This window comes from Blennius ocellaris, assembly GCF_963422515.1.
Source record: "Blennius ocellaris genome assembly, chromosome: 13".
NCBI lineage: Eukaryota > Metazoa > Chordata > Actinopteri > Blenniiformes > Blenniidae > Blennius > Blennius ocellaris.
In genome coordinates this window covers 7417727-7445411 of record NC_137662.1, presented here as the reverse complement: position 1 = coordinate 7445411, position 27685 = coordinate 7417727, and the positions used below count along the sequence as shown (strand labels likewise).

Genomic DNA, 27685 nt, shown 5'->3' with positions numbered 1-27685 from the left:
ACCTATTGCTGGTGGATCATGCAATGCTTTCTTTGAATGATTTTTAAAAATAATTTGATTGGTGGTTTGGCCAGATTGGAGCCTCTTGCAGGCCAGTTCTGGCCCAGGGCCTTATGTTTCAAACGCCAGCTCCAGGGAATGACTTATTGTTATTTATTCCTGCACTATTAAATGCACTTATAAGTCTGACACCCCAAGAGCAGGTGCAACTCTGAGCCTGTTTTCTCAGGACAGCCTAAAGGCCCCCAGACCTCGGGGTTGGAATGACTCACTGTGACGACATTCAGCAGCTTCCACTGAGATCAAGATCAGTGCAAATGTGGCCCGACTGAATTAAAATGAACCACATGAAAATTGCACCACATACACACAGGATCCTATTGATTCATTTCACTAACTGATGCATGTGGGGGGTCAGAGGACGTCTGTGTTGTCCGACCTGCTCTATGGAGTTGGGCTCAGGCGAGCAGCGTGTGAAGTCCTCCAGAGCTCTTTCAGCAGATGTCATCTTCTGCCGGGCAACAGCCCGCTGGCTCTCCTGAGCGCATTGCTCCTCCAACATGACCAGACTCAAGTCTGCCAGGGCAAGTCGCAGGCGCAGCAGCCGCCGCACGGCTGCCAGGGAAAGGCCACGACTCTGAAAAGGATAAGAAGTAAACTGTTCCTGTTGATTTGTGTCGTGTTTTTTTTTTTCACACGCAGGCTTGAACAGACACTGAGATAGACAATATTGAGCTCACGTTACTCATTTTTAAAGTTTATTTCAGCTTTTTTAATATAAAAAACTGGACATTAATGTTTTAGCTTCAATCATCATTCATGAATATTTTGTACATTAAAACCTTTTGTCTGATGCAAGCAAATAAAAAAGAAAACATAATTGCTACAAAATATAATTTTCGAGTTTTGCATTTTCAATATATTTGATGATTAAAATCACACTTTGAAATAGAAATCATTTGTCCTTGAAGAGATTACAGCTAAATCAAGAAAACAATATGACGCTCGAAGTTATAATGGCTGGTTTTATTGGTTCTACCACCAAAAATCTGACACAAGAGGTGTCTACTCGCCGGGAAGACTTTTGTGTTTGGGAAATACGGCACGAAACGATGACACCATATGAAAAGATTTTCTCATATTGACTGAAAAGTGAAAGACGAGTATACTTGTGGTAACAATAACTTCAATATGCGGTGCAGGTGGAAAGTTCTGGCACAACTATTCCTGCTCTCAGATTGTAGAATATGGTTCCTATAAAAGGTGTAAACTTTAATTTCATTTACTGTTTAAAAAAAAAAATTGAAACAAGAAAAAAAAAGGAAGGGAAATAAAAATGGATTAGGTAAGCAATGTGATCTGCACTTAATTGCAGTCACTTGCTGAACAGGATGAAGAGGCATTAAACTTTTTACATTTCAAGAAATAAATGTATTTCCAGAAATACAAAGATACAAGGGGAGGGAGAGGTTGTACTGTACTGGGAAGCAGCACCATCTGCTGGACACATGGTGCTCGACACTGTACCGTCCAGCCTCCAACAGCTGAACTGAGCAGCCGCTGAAGATTTAATCAAAAACCTAAAGAGAGACTTTGTGTTTTTATCAAGATGCAAATGAAAGTTGTATCCAGAGGTAATAATCTCCGTGAAGCCCTTAGATACCGTGTGTGCGCACGCGTGTGTGTGTGTGTGTGTGTGTGTGTGTGTGTGTGTGTGTGTGTGTGTGTGTGTGTGTGTGTGTGTCCTTCAGTCTAAAAACAATGTTTCTCATTGTATAATTCAGGCGTAAAGGACATTTTTAAATAAAAATAATTTGCTCTCCATTGGAAGTCCTGCTCAGAGATTCCTCTGGATAGAATCGACATCTCTTGCCATCTGCACAGATCCTTAATCAGCTAACAGTCTCCACCAGACTGTTTGGCAATTCCACTGCCAGACTGTAACAGTTAAGCGATTGTGCTTCCGCAGCTGTTCAAAGCACGCCTCATTCTCTGCTGATCACTGTCCTCAAAAGTTTCCTACAGCCCCCGGAAGGCTTTTGAGAGAATATCAGCACGGGTCAGGTGTTTCTTTACCTCCTCCTGCGGGGGAAGCAGGCTCTGAGCGTTTAGTGCAATGTGCTCCTGCGCAGTGACGGCCAGCTGCAGCTGGAAGAGGCCGTCAAGGAGGAAGCGCTGTTTCTCCTCTCTATCGGTACTGTGGCGGGCCAGGATTCTGCAGAGGAACATGCGGGTCGATAAAAAGACAAACACGTGAAGCGCAGGGATGTGTGAGGCAGCAAATGAAAGGGGTTTAACACGTTTGAAAAGATGATGCCGGTCAGTTCACTCTTCGCAGAAATCGCTGCCGAGAGGCTTTTCCTGATCCTTTAAACACAAATTCCCTTTGTGGGGGGTTTTAAGTTATATAATAAGTAATTTCTTCTTTTGTCCCTCAAACCTGCAGAAGATAAAGTTGCATAGAAGATGGATGCTTTTCCCCTTTTTTCATCAAAATTATGGAAGACCATAATAAAAGTTAATGTGTGCACCGTTTGCAAACACCAGTGATATCTTTTATGATTAAAGAGTTTAAATAACCAAAAGTCCGATTATTGTTTTCTGTAAATCTACAAAATGTTTGTGAATGTAAAATGAGATTTATTTGTTTTGTATACATGCGGAACTGAGGACAGGCTATTTGAAGAAGGGGAAAAATGTAAGAAGATATTAATCCTGTGTGGCAGTTTTATCTTGGGGACTATTTTCGACCGGCGGAGAAATACATTGAATTCACAATAGTTTAGAGGTGTTACAGTTGGAGAATTGAGTTGGGATCAGTAGAAGTTGCACTTGACCTTGTGCTCTGTGTTTTTTTTCTCCCCTCATGACCCAAAATATAGAAAGTTATGAGATTAATTGAGGTTAGTCCGGCCGGCGGGACGTTAACTTCCTCCACCAACACAACAATATCAAACTTTATTACATACACTGTGCTTGTGAAGAGAGAAGAATTCTGACATTATATTGCCTACTTCTGTTTGCATTAATATCTTTGGTGATTGTGATAAACCTGCAGCAGGAAATCTGTTGGCATCTAGAAAGCTTGATGAGAATGTGAACAATATATTGAAGTTGTAACGTCATTATTTATGTTTGAATTTTCCAGAATAGGAGGCAGCAGAGAACAGATGATGATGTGTATTTTTCTGTGGCATAGTCAGTTTGTTTAATATACAGTGTCTGTGTTCAGTCTCGAGCTCAAACGTTTCCCTTTTTTTAAACAAACAAGCAACAACAAAGAATCACAATGAACCAAGTTATATACACTAGTGAGTTTTAAAGGGAACGGTGGTGATTGGTTGATTTAAATATGTTTAAATAATGTAATATCACTGCTTGTCTGTGGCTCTATTTAAATGTACTAAAATTAATACAAAAAATAACAATACTGGAATATACAATGTATTGCCAATTTCCTGCCAATACACAGCATCAATATATGATGAAATATCAACCTGTATTCCTCCAACAGCATTTTCCATTTGCAGCTAAACCAAGTTTAGTTGCAACTGTTCACAAACCTCAGACCGTGTGCACACTCCCCATGTGCCTCTGCTGCCTGCTCTTTATAGTTGAGTTCAGTGAAAGCGCTGGCACACTCTCTGAGTGTAGCACAGGCCGTCATCAGCCTCCACGTGGCCTCAGTGCTCAGCCTCTCTCCAGGCTCACCAGCACCGAAGACGTTTAAACACTCAGCAGCACCTCTGGAACACAAGAGAACACAGTGCGTGCTTACCCTGTCATCAGTACTTCTCAAGAAGAATTACATTTCATTTAAATAATAGTCTAAAAGCACTGCATTTAATGTTACTGTGTGTTATATGGTAATGGAAACAGAGGGGTGCTGGTGGCACTATCAGGTGGGATTTCACAGGACTTATTCTCTGAGCTAATCCTGTGTTACCTCAATTCAGCTTTTGCGCTTTTGAGTGGCAAGGCACAGAAATTATCGCAGGTGTCAGTTTAACCATGCCATTGGGCACACATACAGAAAAAGCACATCAAAATCAACAGAATTTTCCAAACTAGTGCGCTCTTACATTAGTTAATGATGCGGAAAACTGTTTCCACAAATATCATAGCAAAATATAAAAAACTGGCACATGGGATTTTGGTGGAAAATAAAGAGGGAGGAGATACTAGTCAGCAACGAGCAGCAGGCATTATCTATTCTTTCTTCTCTTTTAATCTCTTTGTTCCACCGTCCTGCACAGTTGGCAGCATGTGCACATGCATATCAAAACGTGTGAAACGTCAGAAAGAGTGTTATGTGACTTTTGTTAACTATTTGGCAAACTGTCAATGCAAAAATAGCAACAAAACCCCCCCCTGAAAACTTTGCCAGGCAAAGCAAATGGGATTTTGTTGAATGTGGCAGAGAGGTGATTAAGCCCTTGATAGGAATCAGGTGTGCTGCATCACCTCTCTGCCCATAAAAGGAGGAGCCACCAAACAAACTCTATGACAGATGTCATGAAGTCCATATTTCTTTTATTAAATCAACCAAAATCAAACTCCCAGACCTAACTGCCTCTTGCAGGCTCTTCTGCTGGTCTGTTTGTTCACGCCCGCCTGTCACCCCTGTGTCTGGGCGGCTCCTCCTTTAATGAGCAGAGAGGTGATACAGCGCACCTGATTCCTATCAAGGGCTTAATCACCTCTCTGCCACAGTGCAAAACACAAAACCTCATCCCTATTCATTTATACTTAATATTTTGAGTCTAAAACATAATGTCCATGATGAACATTTCAAATTTACTGGAAGTAACAAGCTGTAATACCATTTGGCGCCATTGGATGGTGTAGTGAGTCAGTCTAGCAACCTTGCTGCAATCAGTGCAACAGAAGAGAAAACCACAGCAGCTTCTGCCCAGAGTGACAGTGGATTGAAAGCTTGAAAGCTTTTGGAAATAACTAACTTTGAAACTCTAAATACCATTGATGCCCTACTGCCACCCAGTGCACAAAAGTGGCATCACTTCAAATGTGAATACTGTAACATCAATATAGAACATCAAGCAGATGTAATATCGAAATATATTACATGTGGAATCGCTGAATCAGCTGAATCTTATCAGAGAGTGTGGCGTTTACCTCTTCTCCAATGAAGTAATCAAATATGTAAGCTCTGGCTCTCGGTTTATTCGTTGCTCCAGGATGAGATTCAAAGCTGCACAACCTTGTTTTATAATCTCATCAACCTAAAGGTTACAATGGAGGGAAAACATTTGTGACGACCATGCATTAACACTGTAAAATGCTGTTTGAAGCAGATAAATCATTACTTTGGTTTGGTCCTGCTGTCTTACTACAGCTGTGACCTTGGTGAGGGTGAGCTGGTACCAGAACTCCTCGTCTCCCCCCAGGACCTGAGCCTTATCCAGCAGGATCAGAGCTTGAGCAAAATCCTGCTCCTCGCATGCCAGACGGGCCAGGAAGATCAAGCTCCTGGAAACACAAGTCTGATCTCCCAGCTCCTGAATGGAGAGAGTCGAAAAATGAAGGCAAAAAGAGAAGCTTGAAAACAGGTTTCTCCTTGCTTGCATTGTCATACAACACAACCAAGTCTCGCATTTTGGTTTCCTCAAATTGACACAAATCCCCTTAAAATACAAACTACATTAAATGTCTTGATGGAAAGATATTTTATAGCCAGATCTATCTTTTCTTTAGCTTACTAAAGTCTTCACATGAATCAAAGTTATACTGACATATCTATCAAAATCCTCAAGTTGTTCATTTAGTACAACTTCTTAGTATCAGAGTTCTGGTTTAAAACAGATCTGCCATTCATCTGTCCTTCTCTGCCACTTCAGAAAACTCGGGGTAGTGTTTCTAGCCGACGACACACTGCTGACGAACACTTAAACTGATAAGCACTTGACTTTAATACACCAAATACTTAGTGACTGCTATGAAACAGGAAGCTATGAGACAAGACAACCACGGAATGAGACATAGGCCAAGATTTCAAGAGAAAATACTTCAGTTTGGCATTTACCTCTACCATTTATTTACTTAATTTTTTTCAAACTCACCTTAGCAACCATGTGGCTGTCTGCTAGTAGCTGCCTGGCTGACTGATAGAGGCCCATGCTGAGGCACACCTCAGCTTTGTCCACCCAAATCTCCTGAGCACACACACTCGGACCATGTGGGTGAGACGCTGCCTTATTGTCTGTTTTCTAAAAGGATGAGAGGAACTTTTTTTTTTTTTTTTTTAAATAAAGCTGTGTTTCTTTCACATTTCCGTTTTTCATTCAATACAGCATGACACAGACAAGAATTACAACATGGGTGATGGGGTCGGGATGAGGACCAGGTAGGTGTCAGTTACAGTTTAAAACCATTTCAGTTATTCATACTTCATATAAGCACACACTTTAGCACTGTTTTATCTTCTCTCTATATATGTAGGGTTAGGAAAAAACTATGGCAGGCCAATATAATGCAAGTTTATTTTGTCTCCTATTCATATGTGACCAGTAGTGATGTTCTGACGACAGCGCTGAAAAGTTACACACACTCAAACATCACAAGGTGAATTAAAGCTGCGATAAAAGATATCTTTTAAGTATATTTTCATCTGAAATTCACTCCAGAGAAGTATGACAGAGAAGATAAAAAATGTTAAAAAAAAAAATAAAAATCATAAAAAACATAATGTCCATCATGTACTGTTCAGTTAAAACATAATACTCTTCCAGGTTTACGAGAAGAGTAATGTGACTGTCATGGACCTAATTGATTAATCATAACTTACTGTCACATCATAAAAGTTGCTAATTTCAGCACACAGTATAATTCTTTATGTTCTTAACAATCATCCTCTGAGAAGTGATACAAACAGTGAATCAAAGTGATTTCTTTAATGTGTCAATGCAAAATGAAAACAAAGATGGATCTATTTTTGAAAGTAGCAGCTAACCTGGTCCGAACCACCTTCAAGGCCCCTCCTCTCCCGCGCCACGACCATGGCTTTGTGGCACCTGCAGTCAATGGATGCAATGTCACGGATTATAAAATATATACAGACATTAAAGTTTTATAGCCAAGTTCACGTACCCAATTTGTTCTTGGTCCTGGACGGCACTCAGCATCACGAGTTTCTCCTGATACGGTGAGAGTGTCTCCAGACCCAGCTGAACACAAGTCCTCATAATTCTAATTAGCAACAAGGAAGGGAAATTAAATTAACGTCACAAGGTGACGGACTGGTTCCCGTGTGCATCCTCAAGTTCTGGATTTATAAAACACATCAGCTGATTAACAGCTGACTCTGGAGGGTTTAAAAGGGCATGGTGTAAAATTCAGGTCAAGCTTCTGTTGTGCACTGTGTGTCGATGAGTTGGTTTATCTTCAATGTTACTTTTCCTGGCTTTTTATTGTGGTCAGTGGTTCCAGTGTTCGATGTAGGATCATGCATTATTAGCCGAGAACCTCAGCTATTGTCTTCAGTATGTATTCCTTCTGCTGCTTCTTAGATTGACTCTACACATCACCTTGTGGTGGAAAGTTGAATTGCAAGACTAAACTGGTTGGGAAAAATTGGAAAACTTGTCAATTTTGCTAGCTATACTATCAATACCTCAAACAATTATCTTCGAGATGACATCATGATTGATATGACTTCTCATTTGAGAAAACTTTCAACTAAGATGCAACATATTGCACCTTTAATGTTCGAATGTTTAGATAAATCTAAAAAAACACAAAAACAAGTTCAAGTGGTATGAGAGTAATGACATAAATGGTCTCATCGTTAAAAGAATTTAACAAAGAAAAATTACAGCCATGGTTCGTTTTCTCTGTGTATTTTCCAGGTTCTCCATGAACGTTCAAAGGTCACCCTGTTTTCACCACGAGTGACAGTCTATCTATTTTCTATCCCATTCAATCTAATTTCAGCAGCCTGCATCTGATCCATGCTGACTTTTACACTGAATGACTCCACACGAGTGATGGGCAGTCCCCCTAAACTTCTTTTGATATTCACCTACACGGACCAACAATTTTTTTCTCGTGTGGGATCGTGCACATTGCCCGTTGACAGGCCCAATTTGTGAAACGCATGTAGTTACTGGTGCTTTTACCTGAGTCTGTAGAGGTCAGACAGGCTCCTCCAATCCAAAAGGTCATGAGCAATGGTTTCAGCAAGGTGCAGTACGGGCAGGGTCAGATGGTCGAGTGAAAGTGAAAGTAGTTCTTTTTCCAGGAGGTTGAGATAAAACAAGCTTTGTGTCTGCAGTCAAACAAATAGGGAAAAGTAAAGGCATGAAAACGAGACCGTTTCTTTTACCTTGGAGATCCATAAAAGTGTCTCTAAGAAAGTCTGCGGGACCCCCTGAGATTTCTGTGAATTACAGTGAAGCCAAACACTGGCCAACACACCCACTCTCACCAAAAGAACTTAAAGCTACCATATTATACAGTTTAAAAAAAATTTCCCATACATAAGCGTTAGAGGTCCAACAACATTGTATTCAAACTGTATTGCCCAAAATCCAGCCTTTGTGTTGAATTCCAGCCAGTCTATAATTCCAGTGAGCGCTACTGAGAACAGGCTGTTTCTGTGTCTGTGCCTTTAAATGCTGACAAGCCGTGTCTGTCTACCACAACTTCATGTCTGTTTTCCGGTTGTGTTTGCGAGAAGACAAAAAGTGGTACCCACTCTAATTTTAGAGTTTAGAGTTCATCTACGTGTCGGAGGGTCAAACTGAGACTCCAGCGCCAGGGGGAGTGGCTATTTCCCCAGTTGAAGTCAAACATTATGAACACACATTCACTAAAAGATGGAGCAAGCAAGCGAGAGAGATGACAGACTTTCTTCACTCCTGGGGCCTCATACACAGGCTATTAGGTCACAGATTACAGTTAGGAAACTATTATAAAGGGAATTCTGCGAGTAACACTGATCCAGAACGTTGTGCAGCTGAAATTTTTTTGGTATAGAACCATCAGATGCAAAGCGCTGGAATGCAAAGAAAACCAAGGGAAAACATTGGTCTGACCATGAGTGGAAATGTGGGCAAGTGAAAAAGCTGTACCTGTTTTGGGATGCTGTGTGCATTGATGCAGTGAGGGCTGCTGCTGGTTTGGAAAATCTGCCTGGCCTGGTCGGGACAGACGTAGCGAGCCCATTCCATCGCTGTGGAGGGTAGCGTGGGATCCAAGACCACGTGTTTTGGTCTTTCCTCCACAGGGGATGGCTGGTCAGGCAGACACAAGAGACACTTAATTTGTTGTTTGTTCGTCTACAGTCAGTACATAAAGCTCACTATTTACCTGACAGACACAACAACCTTATATCATTAGTGCACAATGATCTGTCTGTCTATTAATCTATGTGCATGTGTAATAAAAACATAGACAGAATTAAAAATAAGAACTACTATTATAATGATTGTTTCAAGTTATTTTGGGGAACCTTTCTCTGCCTCTTAACACTCTTTTTTTCTACATGCATGCATAACAGCAACCCACCGAATAATAAATTAGTCTTATCCTTAAAGGACTTGTACTACCGCTACTGCTACTACTGCTAATACTACATCCACTTCTTATACTACTACTAATATCATTATTACTAATAAAACTTTCTACTTCTCCTATTTTTACAAGTATGGTACAACTACTTCTGCTACACTGCTACTAACAGTTTATAAAACTTCAAAGTAATAGAATGTGGGAAATCAAGTAATAGAATTACTGTGTGAAATCAGACTTGGTCATCTGTACGACATGCCAGACTCACAGCTTTCACTTTTTTGCCTTTGCCCTTGTCTTTGCCCTTTCTGGATCCCGGAGAAGGAGAAGGCTGGACAGTCTGACTCTTCGCCATCTCACTGGAAATCTCACAAGCCACTGAGATCGAAACCTGGCGGGGAGGGGGGGGAATGTTGCCGATTCCACACTCGACTCAAAACATAATTTGCGTCGGAAGCCCGTTCTCCACTCACAGTGAAATAGTGAAAAGTTACTGCACCTGCCATATCCTGAGTACAAAGGTGTAAGCTCGCAGGAGGTTGGGCTGGTGCTCAGGCGAAGTCTTGCCTGCCATGACGGCGAGGAGCGCGTGCGCTTGGATCAAATAGTCAAGGCGACGCACCTCCTTAAGGCCGGACACATTTTCTCTGAATGAGGAGTTCTGGACTCCGATCAGCGACTCACATTTCAGTGAGCTCAGACCTCGCTGTGTGGATGCGTCCTCTGGAGGAAAGAAACACACCTGAGTTAAAGTTAACTCAGAAGAAGAAAAAAAAAACATACACCTGCAAGCATAACAGATCATAATTAAATTAGTTTTAACACTTCCAAGTAAAGCCGGAAAAAGACTGATGCTTTTTTTTTTAAGTTTGTCTCTTTGGGGATTTCGATTAAACAGTGCTGTGTTTAATCTGTTATTTTATTCCCACATGAGATCTTGACGAGAACTGAGACCTTGAATGGTCATTTTAGTTTCCTCAAGATGACATTTGCTTTGTTTATTTCTGACACAAGAGTGTAAACAATGAGGTTTTATGGAACAATGAAAAAGTGCGCCCCCTGACATTTCTGCAGTTTTTGATGCAGTGGTAAACGTTGAAATCTCCCGACAAATAACGTGAACACAGCTGTTGAAGGACTCCTGGGATATCCTCATCTCATTCCCACGTGGTGAATCCTGAAGGGATTTCTTCGACCATTCCCTGCAGATTACATGATGTGCCGTCGCACAAACAGTAAAACTCACTAAACATGTCCTGATATGATGAAGAAAACAATAAAGTGAGCGATACCTGCTCTTCCTGCCTCTTCGGCTTCCAGCTGCAGCAGGATGTCGATGGCCCACTGAACTTGGTGTTGGGCGTCGACTTCGGGGAAGTTGTGACAGTACAGCCACTCGCCAAATTCCAGCAGGATGCAGACCTTCAGCCACTGAGACTCTGGACTCTGATCGTAAAAATATTCAGCCACAGTCAATCATTTTCTTGAGTTTTAAATTAATTCCAGCAGTGGCACGTGGTGGGATTTGAACTGCAGCAAAGTAAATGTCTTTTTAAAAACAAAATGGTAAAAGTAGTCTTCACCTACTCAGAAATCTGAAAATAGATTGTCGCACTTTGTGGGACTTTTCAGATTTAATCATTTCTCTTCAATAAAGCTGTGAATGGGAATATGCTGCTGCTCTGAAGCATCGGCTCTATTTTAAGCTTCTGTGTTTCTTTGTCATAGATGTCACATTCAATTCAGGCACCTTCTCTCTGTGGTCAAGTTTCAGTCATCCTGCCTGCTCCATTCAGTTACAGCTGTTATGCTATATTTATCGTTTTGTGTAAAGTTGTACAAAAATGGCACGATCAGAAAGTGGAGAAGATTTATTTGAATGTTTATTTATTTGAATGTGCAGAGCGAGAGAAGGTTGATTAAGGAATAAATAACTGGGTCAAGTATAAATACATGGAGAGTTTACTGATTGGGAATAGGGCAAGGGAGTGGTGGAAGCCATATGAAACCATATTCTATATTCTTTATACCCCAGAATGTGTAAGTAAAGTTAACTATAGATACTGTAACTATAAATAAGATGAGCATAATTCAAGCAAATAATCATAAACCAATAATGTCATTTAAAGAACAACATTTGTTATATGGTGGAACCAATTTACAAGGAGGCAACACTTGTATTTTTCCTTGAAGCAAATTAAACACCTGTCAACTGAGAAATCATCTCAATTAGTTTGTTTTTTTTGTTTTTTTTAAAGAAACCTAAATTAAACACATTCTCTGTGATCACTAGGATCCTTCTCCAGTTTACGAGCAAAATTATGCAATGACATGTTTTGTCCACATGATGGTGGAACAGCCTTTGGGAAAAAAAATACTGTTCACCCTCATGGCAAGATGTCTGAAGATCATTTAAAATCCACCTCCCGATTATATATTTTTTTAAAATACTGCAGAATACTTCCTGCTTGATTTGCATGAATCCCATGATTTGTGTTTATGTTTTCAAGAGTAAAGACATTACCATGAGAGAGGCGATCGCTTTCTTGTAGCAGGACAGCTGTTGGGCGATGGTGCTGGCACACAGCGCCACCTGGTGCCACATGGAGGAATTGCACTGCTCTCCTTCAGATTTCAACATCTGCATGTCCGACTGGACGCTTTCCCCCTGACGCGCTTTCACCAGAATTCTATATTTAAGCAGAGATCTGAGGAAAACAAACACTAGTTTGATGTCTGCCTATATGTGTAACTTCCGTTACTTTCCTTTTTGTGTTACTCACAGCTGATGCCTGGAGCCAGGGATGTCTCTTATAGCTTTGTCCAACAGCAGCAAAGCATTTGCAAAGTCTGCTTTGTCAGTGTAGATGTTCAGCAACAGACCATAAATGGCAGCTCTCAGGGATAAATCTTCTTCACCTGCCCACAGAGGTACATGAAGAGATTAGTAGTTGATGACAAACAGTACCACCATATTATTGAGGTAGCACAGCTTTGCCTCTGGCAGAGGTTCAGGGCCACATACAGTGCAATTAGAGCTCAAGTGCTCGGACCAGTACATTATAGAATTACAATCTATAAATAACAAACTCTAAATCTATGTGCAAAAAGGTATTGACATATCACTTGGAAGGTTACATATTATGTATTGAACTATGATTTTACAACACGACAAACCTCAAATTAGCTGCAATGTCCTTTACAACTTGCATATCACAATGGATTTCTATTCAACTATTTACGTCTTCGAAGGCGTAAATAGTGCCGCATTGGCCACACGAAGCTGGAACTCAAAAATGTTGATGGCTTGTCCAGTCCGAATAACTTCCACACATTCCACAAATTATATTGTTTGTATACATGTTTCTAAATCTGTGGAGCAATCCCAATCACCTGAACTGATTCACCACATAATACAGACTAAAGTGCGTCAGTGGCGGTCAAATAAAGAAATTGCAGTTCATGACATACTTTTTTACATTATGAAAAATTTCATTGGACCCTCTGGCAGGCCAGTTCTGGCCCGCGGACTTTAAGTTCGACAACCCAGATTATGAAACTCGAGTTCTTTTTTTTAATAACAGGCAGAATTTTTACTGTAGAATTATTTTGGGGCTTACATGTGGATCCATGTTTTGAACTGCCAAGAGGCTGTTGTGTCAAGGTCAGCAAACTCCTCACTTTGCTCTGTTTCTGTCAAAGAGAAGGAAAAAGCATCAATACTTGGGCTACACCGGGACTGGAAGGAGAGTGTGAGCAGCAGTGCAACGTGCCAGAAGCTACAACACCTTCCTGAGGTCTACACACGTGTTGCTGAAATATTTACATTGAGACGCAATGACTTGAAATTGTCGACATACAGTAATAAAAAAGTTACACATAAAAGAAACATACTTAAAAGGTGAAGTTAAGTATAACTGTCATCTCTCACACAGAGTGCATGCTAAAATGTATTAAACATTGCATATTCAGGGTTATATTATTGTAGATTTTACACATTTCAGGATATATTGCACATTTCTGCTTTTTCAATTTCTACTATAAAATCTAGTTGCACTGTTTCTCTAGTCCATCATCTCTATTTTCGTATTTCCATGCAATATTTGGTAATATATTCTTATTTTATTTATTTTTTTGGTGGGCGATATATGTTTACATCGTAGGAGGGCAGGCGAGTCAACACTTTCCATTCCACTGTGTCTTGTATGTACTGCAGAACTGACAAAGCTCATTTTGACTTTGACTTGACCCAAGTCCCAGCCTGTGACAACCATTGTCTGTTCACACTGCATCCCCCCCCCCCCCCCCCACACAAGCTTTGCCTCACACCAAGATCTCTTTTTATGACCAGGATTCCTTTTACTATTTATCTAAGAATCCTCTTGGAAGCCAGAGGTTAATGAGTTTACTGGATCAGCACACACATTATGTTCACACTGGGATTTTCCATCCAGGAATGTGAAAACCCTCTCATTCTTGTGATAGAACAACACATGACTGTCAGAGAAAGCTTCTTTTTCTTTCAGCACCCATCACATTTTCAGCACTGCAGCAAGCACTAAAACCATCATTATAGATTCTAACATAAGACGCCCTTAATTATGGAATTGAAGCTCTTCCGCAGTTCAATAACTGTTTATCCCCCCGGCTGGATTTTCTGTCCACAAGCGGAGCTGCAGAGATGTTTGAACACGCCCACAAGTTCTCCCCTTTGCAGCCTCAGGAGAGGTTTTCTTCAATTTTCATCAATTAAAGATAACAGGGTGGGTTTACAAAGTTTGACACCAATTTCAGTCACTTTGACAGCAGTCAAAATAAACTGAGAAGAAAAAGAAAACAGGACAAATACAAAATCTGTGAAAGTGAAAAATAAAAAGATAGGAAATGAAAGGCTGGTTCTGACTGTCACTCACTTCTTGTTTGGCTCACTTGCTGTTCTTTTTGTTGTTAACACTGTTTTCTTAGTTGGGGGTGGGGGGGGGGTGAACTTTTGTCCTCTCAGCAACATGTCTAAAAATGAAATGTTCCAGGAGAGAGTTGCAAAGGGTCTGAAACATTTTTGTGGTTTTTATTGTCTCTCTGCTCAGGTGTTGGGTTGTACCACTAAGGCAGCTATGTTGTCAGATATAACAGAAATCCAGGGTGGCAGTGCAGTTGTATGCAAATTGCCAAAAAAGGTGGAAAACAGATCCAGTAAATGAATAATGACTTCACTACATGCATACGTAGTTCTTTCAGGACTGTGTAAAATAAATCCAGAGGTTTGTTTTACAATGCAATACAGAAGTATTTGCTTGAATCATGTATGAAGACAGATCTATGTGAATTCCGAATTCACTTTTTTCTTTAACCAGTCTCTTTTATAAATTCCACAAAATGACGACATGAAGCAGAGTCAAGTTAATGGAAAGCTGAGCAATGCACATGCAATAAGAACTAACTGTACTATTACCTATTTTTCAAAGGTTTCTTCATTGACATTTGGGAGGCAGCATGTTTACTTTTTCATTTTCTCGTGGACTTTTAACCGCGTCGCATGGTGCTGCACGCATGATGCCGCCAGTGGAGCCGCACGGTGACGCAGTAGTTAGCCCTCATGGCGAGGATGTCGTGGGTTCAAATATGGGCCAGTGTTTGCATGTTCTCTCCATCTGTGCGGGACTTTACTCCGGGTACTCCGATTTGCTCCCACATGTGAGGTTAATTGGTGATGCTAAATTGTACCTAGCGTCGTCGTTCTCTGTGTGTTTGCCTTGTGATGGACTTGTCCACCGGGGGGGGGGGGGTGGTATTTGAACTCGCAACCTTCTCTCTGGGGGGCAAGAGCACTAACCACTGCGGCAGCATCATGAAATTAGCAGCATAACTTTATGCATTAGCAGCCTCAATTTAAATTATTGTAGTTTCTTATTCAATTAACTATTCAAAATCTATTGATTATAGAGAATCGTCCTCCATCTGCCTGATAGAACTTCAATTGAACCTATTGCATAAAACGGTAATCAGACTAAAGTTCATATAATGCTTCACACTAACTCTGCGCACATTATTAAGACATCGAACTGAGAGAAACAATTAGACGTCCTGGAAGTTGTTCATTTCCAATTAAATTGCTTTTTTTGTTAAAATAATACAACAATTAAATAACTTCATCGCTACAAGTCATCAAGTACTAATCTTTAGTAATTTTCACAACACTGCTCAAAACAGAGGTATCATTTGTGTACTTTTTTTGTTTGTTTGGATTACCACTGTTAAATGTGTTGCACACTGCACAGTCCTCATGCTCAACTTCACATTTTTTAATATTAATTTCTGCAGGCGGTAACACTCTCAAAGGAAGAGAAGTGGATTGGATATTACAAGCTGCAGCCTTCATCTCCTAGAGGAGTAAACAATGAGATTCTATGGCAGGTCATGCAGTCATAAATACTGTGATCTATTAAACTTACTTACACAGCACTCAGGGTGTGTCGGGAAGTTTGCATGACTTTGAATGCATTATATAAGCTGCAGAGTAGACTTTTTGATAGTACACGAATCTGTTGTGAATATTTCGCTTCATCGAAACACATGACAGAATATAGGAAGGGGGTAATACTTGATCATACTTGTAAAAATTATTTAGGATCACATCTCTGAAAAACTGATAAAAAATGCTCTTGGTGAATGCGTGACGGAATGAAAAAGTTTGAAATCAATCTTTAAAATTAAGACTCCATCAGCAAGCAACCAGATCATACTCATGCTGCAAGAAAAGGTAATGAGGAGGAAAAGGTACTGCAGCTCTGTAACATTGGAAAGCAATATATGTTCAAAAGTATGCATATAAATGTGTCTTGAGATGTGCCCCTTACATTTTTTTGCTTGGTGGTTTTATTCAGGGAAATAAGGATCGCCTTCAGGTGCTGCTGGAGCTGCCATCTTTCCCCGGGGTTCTGCGTCAGGGGCAGACAAGCATTCCAGTAATGCCTGGCAGCTGTGACACACAATGCTGGATTGTCTGCTTTCGCTGCAAAGCTGTGGACAAAAGCAGGAAGCAGCCTGATGTGAGGTGAAAGGCAGGAGGAGAGCAGATCAACAGAGGGGAGGAGAGAAAACAGTGGAGGAGGAGTACCTGACGCTGGAGAGGAGCACCTTCAAAGCCTCTCTGTAAGCGTGGACATCTCCACGGGACTCGTGCACTAAACTCCATCCCCTCAAACAGGCTGCGGTGCTCAGCAGCTCACTCACCGCAGGCAGACTGTACCTGCAGATAGAAGGAGGTTAACAATAACACATTAACAGTTGATCGACGATGCAGGGTCACAGTAACATGACCAAAGCAACCGATTAACAGTTATCCACACTCAAGCTGCAGGTGGTGATGAATTTCCCAGTAATGAAGTTCCATCAATCACGGCTGAATATCAAAAATTTGTGTGTGTTTTTTTTTTTTCCACTTAAGTCGTTATCAGAAAACAGATTTTCCATTTAGACACATAGATACAAACCAAAAACCAGTTCTATACATTATCCATTCTTCAGTTGAGCATAGTTTTTATGTTGTTTTTTTTTTTTTAAATGTAAATGATATAACACTGAAGCTGGCACACTACTTGAAAAAATACAATGCAGTACTCGTGAATATGCACAAGATGTCACCTCGAGCACATACAGCATTTTGCAAAGTAGTCAGCCATCAAAACCAAAACCGACCTGTGTGGTTTTACTTTACAATGCATTCCGGTTCACATCCTGGCCTGTTTTTTCACAAAGCAACTTTACCTTTTGAAAAAACACTGTCATTGTTTTCTTTGTTTTTTTGTTGTTTTTTTTTGTTTAAACACAATGTAATGAACTGACAAAACTTACAAAGCACAGGCCGTGCTGCTGAGGCTCTTCATCGCTGCTTCCTCCAGCAGCAGAGCATTCTGGGTGCAGCTCAACACCAGGCTGTGGTCCTTGACATGGTGGCAGAAGGAAGCCAGCTGGCACCACACCTGCAGCTCCACCGCCACGTCGCACCAGCTGCAGGCAGACGCCATGCTCAGCAGCTTCAGGTGAGGAAGAAAAGGCAGGGAAGGTGGCGAGAGGAGGGAGGAGATATAGGGAAGGAAGGAGGGACATGGGGGAAGACGAGCAGATATTGAAAAAAAGCGAGGGAGGGATTTTGGTAACCACAAGAGAGGACAAATGGGGAAAACAAAGAAAATCAGGAAGTACAGTCAAGGGAAAAGACAAGAAGCAAGGGGAAAGAGAGAGGTAAAAGGGGGGGTGCATAATATGGAGAGAAATATGGTATGATGAGTGATGGAAAAGGAGAAATGTGGATCAGATTCAGAAGAAGAAAGGATAAGGAGAGGGGGTGAATCAAAATGAGCAGATAGAAAGTGAGAGAGGAGGCCCAAGGGCAGAAGAAAGGATGAAAGGCAGAGTAAAAGAAGATATAGGGGTAGTGGGGGGAAAGAAAAGCCAAAAGGGCCAGACTGTCAAAAATAGAAATTCTCTATGGGGGAAAAAAAAAAGGCACAACACACTTCATGACAGAAAGATGTCTGCTAAGCATAATCCAACTAAAGCACGCCGATCAAGGCGTGCGTGGGATTTTTTTAAATTATATTGACACATGATGAGATGCAGACGGGCTCGGCGGGTCAGCCTGGCATCTGTGGTTGCCATCTGGGCATCGGCGACTGGAGGGAAAACATACTGTGGAGAGACTGGGAGTGGAGAACTCCATATGCCTCGGGTCCCTGTTGCATTGGAACGTCTCCACTCCGACCAGCACGCGCATTGTCGCCGACACTTGCTCGGTCTCGCTCTGCAACACAGAGACAAAGAAAGGCGGTGTGCTGTACATTTTTTTCTCTTCTGACTACAACACCGGTCCCTTAAGCTTAATTACGACAAGAATATATACACACGTGCATTGCTGTTTGCCAATGAATTACACATGAGCATGCAGGATTTCCACATTGTCTGACTTCCAAATGCTGCAGAGATGGCATTGTTGATAATGTATGGCTTCCCATTGTGTGGAAAATGAGTTGATGAATGATTTATTGATTGCAATTAGAGATGAGCCCCCATTCATGTCCACACGGCATTTCTTAATTTGTATTGCAAGAAACAAATCTCATCAAGCTGTGACTCAAAGCGCATCGGGCTGAAGGAGGTCATGCGGGGCAGGATATTCTTTGCTCGTGATTGGTGGCAGGATTATGGTAAGTAATCATAACAAGGCTATTTAATTGTACAGCGAAGAATTCACGGAGGAAGATACAATGCTGTGATTTCTAGAGCGGAAAAGAAAACTAGTGCTTGGATTAATAAAGTAAGGCATTACACCAATTAGTTTACTACTAATATATTAGTACACGATAGCACATAATGAGTGAAGCTTCAATGAGCATGTCACTGTTTACTTTGGAAATTAAAACAGTTGTGAAGTTACAGAGCTACTGTCAATCTCTCTCTTTGTAAAAGGTCCCGTATAATGCAAAATTTACTTTATAATGGTTTCTAACAGTAATATTGGTCCCCATAGCCTGTGTATGAGGCCCCAGAAGTGAAGAAAATCTATCATCTCTCTCATTTGCTTCACCTTTTAGCCAATGTGGACTCACACAGTCGCATCTGAGATGTTCCCTTTGTGACCTCAAGAAGGGAAATAACCACTCCCTCTGGTAGTGGACACTCACTATGACCCTCCCACAGGTCGATAAAAAGTTACAAAGATTACAGATATACTGAATACAATTAGTGGGTTCATTACAAAGACAAACAATACCACCCACCAACATGCTAACTACAATATGATCCGGGCTTGACACTTGTGTAAACACAAATCTTTGTGAAACAACAAAAAGCAAAAATGGAGCGTTTTCACTTGAAATGTTGTGTAAACAACAATAATTCATCTCCACACACAGTAGCTATGATGTATAAGATGTACAAGCAGATCTAAATAAATGTTGGCTTCCCCACATATAAGCCGTCTTCTGTTTGTCTACGGGGTGTAATCTATTTATTGACTGATCTGTTGCTACTTTTTTCAAGTTATCAGTTTTATTCTTTGCATCCTCCTCTTTCGAGCACAATTGCTTGAAATACTTGACTTTAAAAATCACTTAATAACCAAAATAAAATGTGTGCGCCATCATTGGGCTTCAAACTAACCCATGTAGCTTGAGCTGGACTCAATGAGTGAGTCAAACTGACCTACACAGTGTTGACGGCTGAACTGCTGCAGCAATACATCAATGTGGACACTATGACAGCCTTTTAATTGATGTCAACATTAACAGACACGTCACTAATCATATGCCCACTGCACTAAAAGATCCATTGTAGACCGACAATAAGCAGATGACCGTACCACAGTATATGTTAGATATATGAAATTAATATATTGTGACACGGAGCCAAAAAGCTGTCCAAGTAAGAATAAACCCTCCTGCTCATACCAAATACTATGTTGTGTAATAAAAAGCTTTCCAATTAACTGTTCTCATCCTAATATAGATATAGAAAGATGACAGTGCCTTGAAGTAAAAATTTAAGTAATTGTGTGGCAGAGGATGAAAATAGCTGTACTGTACTTCTTAATCATTCTTGTTACATCAAAAAGATATCGCAGAACTTTGAGGTTTGTGCACTTCGATCGTTCTATCGGGGCTTATTCACATTTTTTTTTTTTTATAATCTCTGCAAACTACATTCTAAAAGTGAACATGTAACCTAACAAAGTTTCTGACTTTTGCCAGCACTCAGTGTATAAAGACTTCGGTGAACATTTCTCACTCTCGAGTGTGAACTTTTAAGTATCAAGATCAACTTTTTTTTTTGTGGTGTCAGCACGTTGATGAGCAGCGACACAGGCTGCAGACAAATGAGGCAGCTGTAAAAGCTGCGTGAACATAATGAGGAAGATATCAAACTTTTGCCTGCATAATCAGTACCGCCTTTTGCCTTATCTTCATTGTGCCTTTGTAATAGGCATCTTGGTATCTCTGCTGCTGTGTGTGATTGTTTTTATTTAAATAAAAAAACAGCATATGGGGCATGACTGATGACTGCAATTTTGGTGTACATCAGGGGTCAGTTCTCGATCCTATGCATTTTTCTACTTACATGCCACTGCTTGAACAAGTAATATGAGAAGTATATAAGTAATAAGAGAAGTATATTCCATTTTCATGCAGATGACACCCAACTCTTTTTCTCTTTTGACCCAACAAAAAGGTCTCAGCTAATGATTCTCTCTGCATGCCTCAATGCCCTTCAAATTACTTTCTATAAATCTAAACAGATAAATTGAAAGTCATTTCGATAGGTCCAGCCTCAAAATCACCCTATTTCACATAAGCATCCTCTTTGAATTATTCTGTTCACCCGAAACTGAAGAATCATTTTGAACAATTCAGGATTTTTTTGTTGGTTTTTTTTTATCAGTTACACATAACCTTCATCCTGTTTGCCAAAACCTGGAAACTGCTGGAAAGGGTTTTATTTATTTCTATTTATCCAAATTGAGCCTAGCCAAACTCTACTTAAGAGTACTAACAAAACCAGAACAGATCTCGCTGCACTCCTCTGGCCACAGTCAACAAATTAGTCTTGAGTACATATGTGAGTGTTTCAGTACAAAATGTACCCAGAGGTCTTTTGGCAGTTCTCTATTACTGATATCTACCACTTCAAAGTTGCATCAAATAACTATGCAACTCTTGGGAAAGCAGCCATGCACTGAGTCACCAGTGGCCCTTGGAAATTAGAATTAGGTAAATAAATGGGGTTTTCTAAATATGTGAGGATGAGCTTGATACATGCTGCTTAATAGTGATGTAAATTAGGAAGATTGAAATCACCTTTCATGAAGGCCAGACAACATGCTGTACATCCCCATTGTACACACTGACCACAGATACACGTTCACTGAACACTAAATTAAAATATTTGAGCACATGGAAAATGACTTGATGTGTCATAAGGGGGCCACTGCCTTTGTAGCTTTCTGTTGGGCTCTGCAGCAGCTTCCTCCGATGACCCATTAGTGCAACAAACTCCCTGGGGATCCTGCGCCATCACCATAGCGCAATGCTGACTAATAGGTGCTTGCAGATTAATTATGCCCTTTAGACTTTATTTTACATCACTGGGGTGTTTAGAAGGACTACTGTAGCGGCTATTATTGAGATAGATGCACTGGAGTTATGATGTTTGCTTTGTCTTCTGGATGTTTGTTATCTACTTTTTGATTTTAAAATTTCATCTTGAATAGGAGCATGATTTTGCATATATTGGCACTGACGTGTACTATAAAAAAAAATGCAAATGCTTGTGATACTGATCTATTCTTAACTGTATAAATATTTAGAAATCAGAACATCAATTAACAAAGTCATTGTAGAACTTCACAAAACGGTAGAAACTTTTGAAGTGACAGACAGAGAGGTACCTCATCTTTCGGCACATCCATCTTTGGACCAATCTGCTGCTGCAGGAGTCTCTTGATCTGCACCCATGTGGCCAACACCTGTTTTCGTGCAGCGAGGGGGACGGTCTCCCTGGAATTGTGGCATGTGGATACACAGAGGGCGTATTCACACAGCTGAGAAGTAAAAACAATGGAAAAATTTACTTTGCACAGTAGGAGTCACACTCATTTTTGTATCTTGGCATATTGAAGTGTTTGCTTTGTTTGGTATAGGGGTCTGCAGCCTATGGCTCTACAGCCTCTCTGTTGTGGTTTCCTGGAGGCTTGGCCAAATTTTGTAATAATAAACATCTTTAAAACACACCAGACTCATTTTCAAAATTAGAAAAAAAAATTCAAAATGGGACCAAAAAAAAAGTTCATATACATGGATAAATGTCGACAAAATGTAGACAATATGGCGAGGAAAAGAAAATGAATGAGGAAAAGAAGAGCGAGAGCACGGCTTCTAACATTTTGATGGAGCCGCTTCAACTGACGCAGACTCGTGACGTCCATGGCGTGGAAGGAGCATACATGTGACTTGACTGTTCAGACAGCGGTCACATTGAAAGACATCCTATCCGATTTGGTGGCACTTAAGATCGAGGTCTTGGTCGGGTGTGAAAACATCGGAACTGTAACGTTCAGACTGTCACAAAACAGATGGGATCTGGGTCACTTTCAGTTAGGATTTCTAAATAAGAAGCATTGTGACAAAGAAATAATCTACCGAACCAACTTTGATTACGTTAACTTTATTTCCCAAAGCCAACATCGCCCACATAATATTGAATAACCTTTTAGTGGTTCAAAGAGGACGACTATACAACTTGTATGCGCAAGTCTCCATATGATCTTGACCCTTTGTCCTTTTGTCAGCTCAAGACACAACACACGCCTACACAAAGAGCTCAGAATCCAGCAAGACTGTTTGAGTCAGACACTCCATCTGACCCTGTTACACTTGTTTATGAAAAATGCATGGGAAAAAAAGAAGAAAAAAAAGAGGGGAACACAACAAGATTTTGTTAATAATTCACTGATGAAGTGTCTTTCATCTGAAGCACAAGCAGATATTCAAGGCGGATCCTTTGAGCGGAGAAAAGAAAGCAGATGAGTTATAATTGGAAGACAAGAGAAGGGAGGAAATGATATGTTCAGAGCAGAAAGAAGCACCGTGATGAAAAAAAAAACAAAACAACTGCAGTACATGCTTGGTTGTATGTGTATGCATGACTGGATGATTTCAAAGATGAAATAACAAGAGAGTGTGTGTGGCATGGCCAAACATATGTCTTAATGTAGAATTAATGCTTCCCTGACTCCAAATTCTTAAAATGCATGCACACACACACACACACACACACACACACACACACACACACACACACACACACACACACACACACACACACACACACACACACACACACACACACACACACACACACACACACACACACACACACACGGACACACGGACCCTAAACAACATCTGTTTGAATGATTTCCGTGTCTGTTGAATACTCGTCATCAAACATGGTCTCCTTTACGGTTTTGACTGTATTAAGCACTGATATAGAATTAGAGATGAGAAAGAAATGTCGATCCCAAAAGCAGAAGCAATGAATGCACCAACTTCAATGGAGAGAAGCTTTACGAGTTCAATACTTTCAAAGTAACATAACAATGGCTCCGATTCCTTCTTTTTTTTTTTTTTTTTTAATCTGAAAAGTTAGAAGAAAGCAATCACAATCTAAGCTGTCTTTTTCAGGACACGGAATTTGAATTTGAATGTGTAAAAGCTTTCAGAAAGTTGACGGTGTGTAAATGGGCCCATACATAATGTTAGTTGTGTAATGTCTGCGCGCGCGCACACACACACACACACACACGCACACACACACACACACACACACACACACACACACACACACACACACACACACACACACACACACACACACACACACACACACACACACACACACACACGCACAAAAGATTCGAATTTTGAGTTTCTGGACACGTCTCGCAAAAGATTCAGCAAAGTGCATTGAGAGATTATACACGCACTCCTCAACACACTCTGTTCAGCTCGTTGCCGAGATTCCAATCAGTTCTTAAGCTTCCGGGGCTGGGATTTCACACATTGTTTTCACAGAACAAAGATCACAAAGTATAAGGGGAGAATAAAAAAAAAAAAAGGAAAAGCTCAAACGCCCCCGTCAGTCTTAGAAGGAGCTGACAGAGGGCTAATCAACTGCTCCCACATTACCCATCTATAAAATCAACAAGACTCACAGCTAAACCTGCTTTGATCATTCGTGGTGTCAAACAGGTGGTTGGTTGAGCTGCCGTGAACACATGTGACCACGATGCTGAAAACCTCAAGGAGAGTATTTAATCTTCTCGTCTTAACCTCACCAGCGTATATCCTGTATTGATTATCCTACAGAAGTAGTTGGTTCTGTTTGAAGTCCGTTTGGCATAAATTTAGTTCACAGCCTGGACTTTTTATGATAGTAGTGCTCCCCAACCTAAGTTCAGGGACCCCCAACTGGGGGCTGGGGGGGTAGTTGGGCTGCAAACTTTTCTAGAGACAATCTGGGTCGTTTTACATTATTATTTAAATATCTTTAGGAATCAACAAATTACTTTTGCAAATGAATGCTGATGTAAGGAGTTTTAATATAAATATATGGACATGGAAACATTCTAGTGCGTAAGTGTACTTGTGTGTGGAGGCAGGATGCTAATTCACTGTGACAAAGGATTCTTCCATTCACAGTCATGATCACACACCAGTCGATGTCAGAGAGAATTTATGTAAAAATATGGTCTCTATAGTGGGCGACAGGGCGGTTTTATACACATGCTGATGACACTGATGTGTGGATGTTGTGCAGCCTGCGTGAAACTTTTACATTTCACATAAATACATCAGTGCTGATAAGGATAACAAAACAAGTTTATTAATACCGGTACATCAAATGCACTCATACTCTATTTTTTAACCCCCTCTGGACTTGCACACAGTAACGTACCTCCAATGCTTTGCGAACATTCTGCAGGGCACCAGGGTCTAGAAAAACCCCTTGGACGCTTGCAGACTTCTCCATTTTCTTCTCGCCTCGGCTTTTGCCCTTGTCTACTGCCGGAGCCGCCTCGATGCTGTCTCGTCCAGGCAACGGCTGGATCAGCCCCCGGGCCACAGCGTTGCACAGCAACACAAACAGAGCACGACTCCTAAAGAATGTAACACAATGAAAGCTCCGAACTGGCATTACCTCCGATAAGAACAACAGAAAATTGAGCCGCAAGGGCAAATGTCGTAGTCTGGGCTATTCCTTAAATTAGAAAACCCTTTTTTTTGTCCCCCCCACAGATTTGGACAGGAAATATATGTTTCCCTGGCTGTGCTGTCACAAGGATGCTGCTGCATCTCAATATTTACACAATTACCGTTGCGCCCAAGGACAGTTCAGCTTGTTTTGAGGAGCAATTCACCGCTTATTTTCAAAAAGGGGAGAGCATAAATTCTTCTCTATTGAGGGAGCTAAAGAATTTTGAATACATTTGGGTGTATTCTTCAGCAGAAAACCATGACTGCCAGAAAAAGAGTTGGATTTTATTGACTATTGCTACTATCAGCTAAAACATTTCTCATTTACAAGTTTTACCTGCATCGCCTGGGTCTGTGTACACACGTATTCTCTGAGGCTGCATAAAGTGACTGTTGGTCTGATGAAACCCCTCCGAAACACTAGGAATATGTTAAAATATGTGTAGTCATCACTCTCCAGTTTCTCAAATACTGAGGTTTGTGAATAATAGCTGATGATTGATGAGAGCTGACACCAACAGCAAGACACAAAAGTATTTTTAAAGTCATCATCATTAGTGAAGGCCCTTTGAATTTTCTTTCTTTCATTTTTCTTCACACTCTATTAGAAAAAACTCCAGGCCAATCACTGGTGTAAGTGCCTCAGTAAAAGCTGTGAGTATGAACACTGAGGCAGTGACTTTGACCTACCCGGCACACTCGGTCTTTCGGAGCATCTCCACCACACTCTGGAATGCAGGAAGCAGGCGTTGGTAGTCCCCGGCTGCCAGCAAGTGGCTGTTATAGTTCCACAGGTAAATGGCCGCGTTGCCAACGACCCACGGCTCGCTGATCTGTGCGCCGAGCTCCCCCGCTCGCAAGAAACTGGAGGTGGCGTGGGCAGACAGGGCCTGAATCCACTCTCTGCAGAGATCCATAATGGAGTGGGATGGAGATGGAGATACACTGTAAGAGTTAGACTGAATAGTAATTATGTGGTGCCGTCTGTCATGAATAATTTAACGAGAGGCAGGAGAGTTAATTACTTTACCAAAAAAATTGTTTTTGGTTCATGTGCGCTGATAGAAAGTTAAACACACTTCTGTAGTAAAAGAAAGGAGTTTTTAATTATATTTAATGAGACACTTATATGCAAACCTGGAGGTGCAGACAAAAATACACATATTTCTGTGTTACGCTGCAATGTGACACAGGAAAATATCTTAAGGACAGAAGCGTCCCAGTGGCTTTGGTAATTAAAACCAGGGAAACGTTCTGTAATATAAGGTAAAAAGAGCTTTTATATACAGTATTAGCTTTGGGAGGCTGGGGTGGATGACTATCACACAAAAGGATTGAATCCACCAAACAGATACAGGTTTGATTTCAAGACCACACCTTGAAAGCCACAAACTCAATTCTTCTACACTTTATCGGGCAAGAGACCATATATGACAACTACTGCAATTCTTTATTTTTCTATCAAATAATAAAAGAAACATATTAGTGGGTTTTCTCAATGAAGTACATTTGCTGTCAAAAAGAAGCCATGATAATCATGTTTTCCTGGTTAAAACATAATCAGGAAAGCTGATGTTTTTCACTCTCCATCACTGTTTTACTGGTTCATTGACTGTATTTGTACAGCCGACTGACTCTCTGCTACCTTTTGGACATTTCATCATATTTCCTGCCAGAGAGAATCAATGAAATGGCATTATGTTGAGATTGGCGTAATGTTTGGGTGTAGTTGTTTGGTTTTGTGATGATATAGACCTTTTCATCATAAACTCTGCATCACAACAAAGAAAATATTTAAATTTAAATTTAAAGGTTTTTATGTCACTATTTTACTGGCCTAGCTCACTCAAGACACAATTGGGCTGTTTGTGGCCCTTAAACTAAAATGTTTTTGACACCCCTACTGTACAATCAAATATTTAAAACTATTACAACTAAAGCTGTGATCATATTATAGAAAGTTTACATATCATCCAGGAATTTTGGTCCTGTAAAATGCAAAAGAAGCCTGTATTACTGGTTACTACCTAAAATGTGTATGCAAATTAAAATAGTAAAAGAAGATTACATTGTCTATGTGTGCAGCATATGTCGGTATAATGTGTGCACACCTGTAAATAATCCACTGCGTGTCTTCCTCTGAGACGCGTCCCTCCACTGGGAGTACAGCAGGACTGTTGAGCTGCACCCCCTCCACCAGCAGTTTCTGGATGGTGGCCTGAGCGAGACAGAAAAGATTCATTTCTCAGCCTCCAGAGATGATACCAAAGGTGACTTCCTGCTTTGACAGCTTCACAATAAAAGGAGAAGAGAAGACCTCCCACTATGGCGAATGACAGCTCATCGAG

General features: G+C 40.7%; 1 protein-coding gene across 1 annotated transcript in view; it reads right to left on the bottom strand.

The window, feature by feature from the left end:
• cfap46 (cilia and flagella associated protein 46) overlaps positions 1 to 27685 on the bottom strand; it is a gene marked incomplete at both ends in the record, with an annotated part of 140649 nt that overhangs the window by 58192 nt on the left and 54772 nt on the right. Inside the window, 24 exons of the mRNA XM_080507388.1 lie at positions 440 to 637; positions 2077 to 2215; positions 3564 to 3746; positions 5137 to 5243; positions 5328 to 5519; positions 6081 to 6227; positions 6971 to 7031; positions 7108 to 7206; positions 8136 to 8284; positions 9090 to 9251; positions 9797 to 9919; positions 10028 to 10251; positions 10821 to 10974; positions 12053 to 12236; positions 12312 to 12447; positions 13149 to 13221; positions 16386 to 16548; positions 16646 to 16777; positions 17383 to 17564; positions 18221 to 18331; positions 21971 to 22123; positions 25039 to 25240; positions 26028 to 26240; positions 27449 to 27555. Coding sequence (XP_080363514.1) covers positions 440 to 637; positions 2077 to 2215; positions 3564 to 3746; positions 5137 to 5243; positions 5328 to 5519; positions 6081 to 6227; positions 6971 to 7031; positions 7108 to 7206; positions 8136 to 8284; positions 9090 to 9251; positions 9797 to 9919; positions 10028 to 10251; positions 10821 to 10974; positions 12053 to 12236; positions 12312 to 12447; positions 13149 to 13221; positions 16386 to 16548; positions 16646 to 16777; positions 17383 to 17564; positions 18221 to 18331; positions 21971 to 22123; positions 25039 to 25240; positions 26028 to 26240; positions 27449 to 27555 — 3594 coding nt within the window. The remainder of the gene's footprint in view (positions 1 to 439; positions 638 to 2076; positions 2216 to 3563; positions 3747 to 5136; positions 5244 to 5327; positions 5520 to 6080; positions 6228 to 6970; positions 7032 to 7107; positions 7207 to 8135; positions 8285 to 9089; positions 9252 to 9796; positions 9920 to 10027; positions 10252 to 10820; positions 10975 to 12052; positions 12237 to 12311; positions 12448 to 13148; positions 13222 to 16385; positions 16549 to 16645; positions 16778 to 17382; positions 17565 to 18220; positions 18332 to 21970; positions 22124 to 25038; positions 25241 to 26027; positions 26241 to 27448; positions 27556 to 27685) is intronic.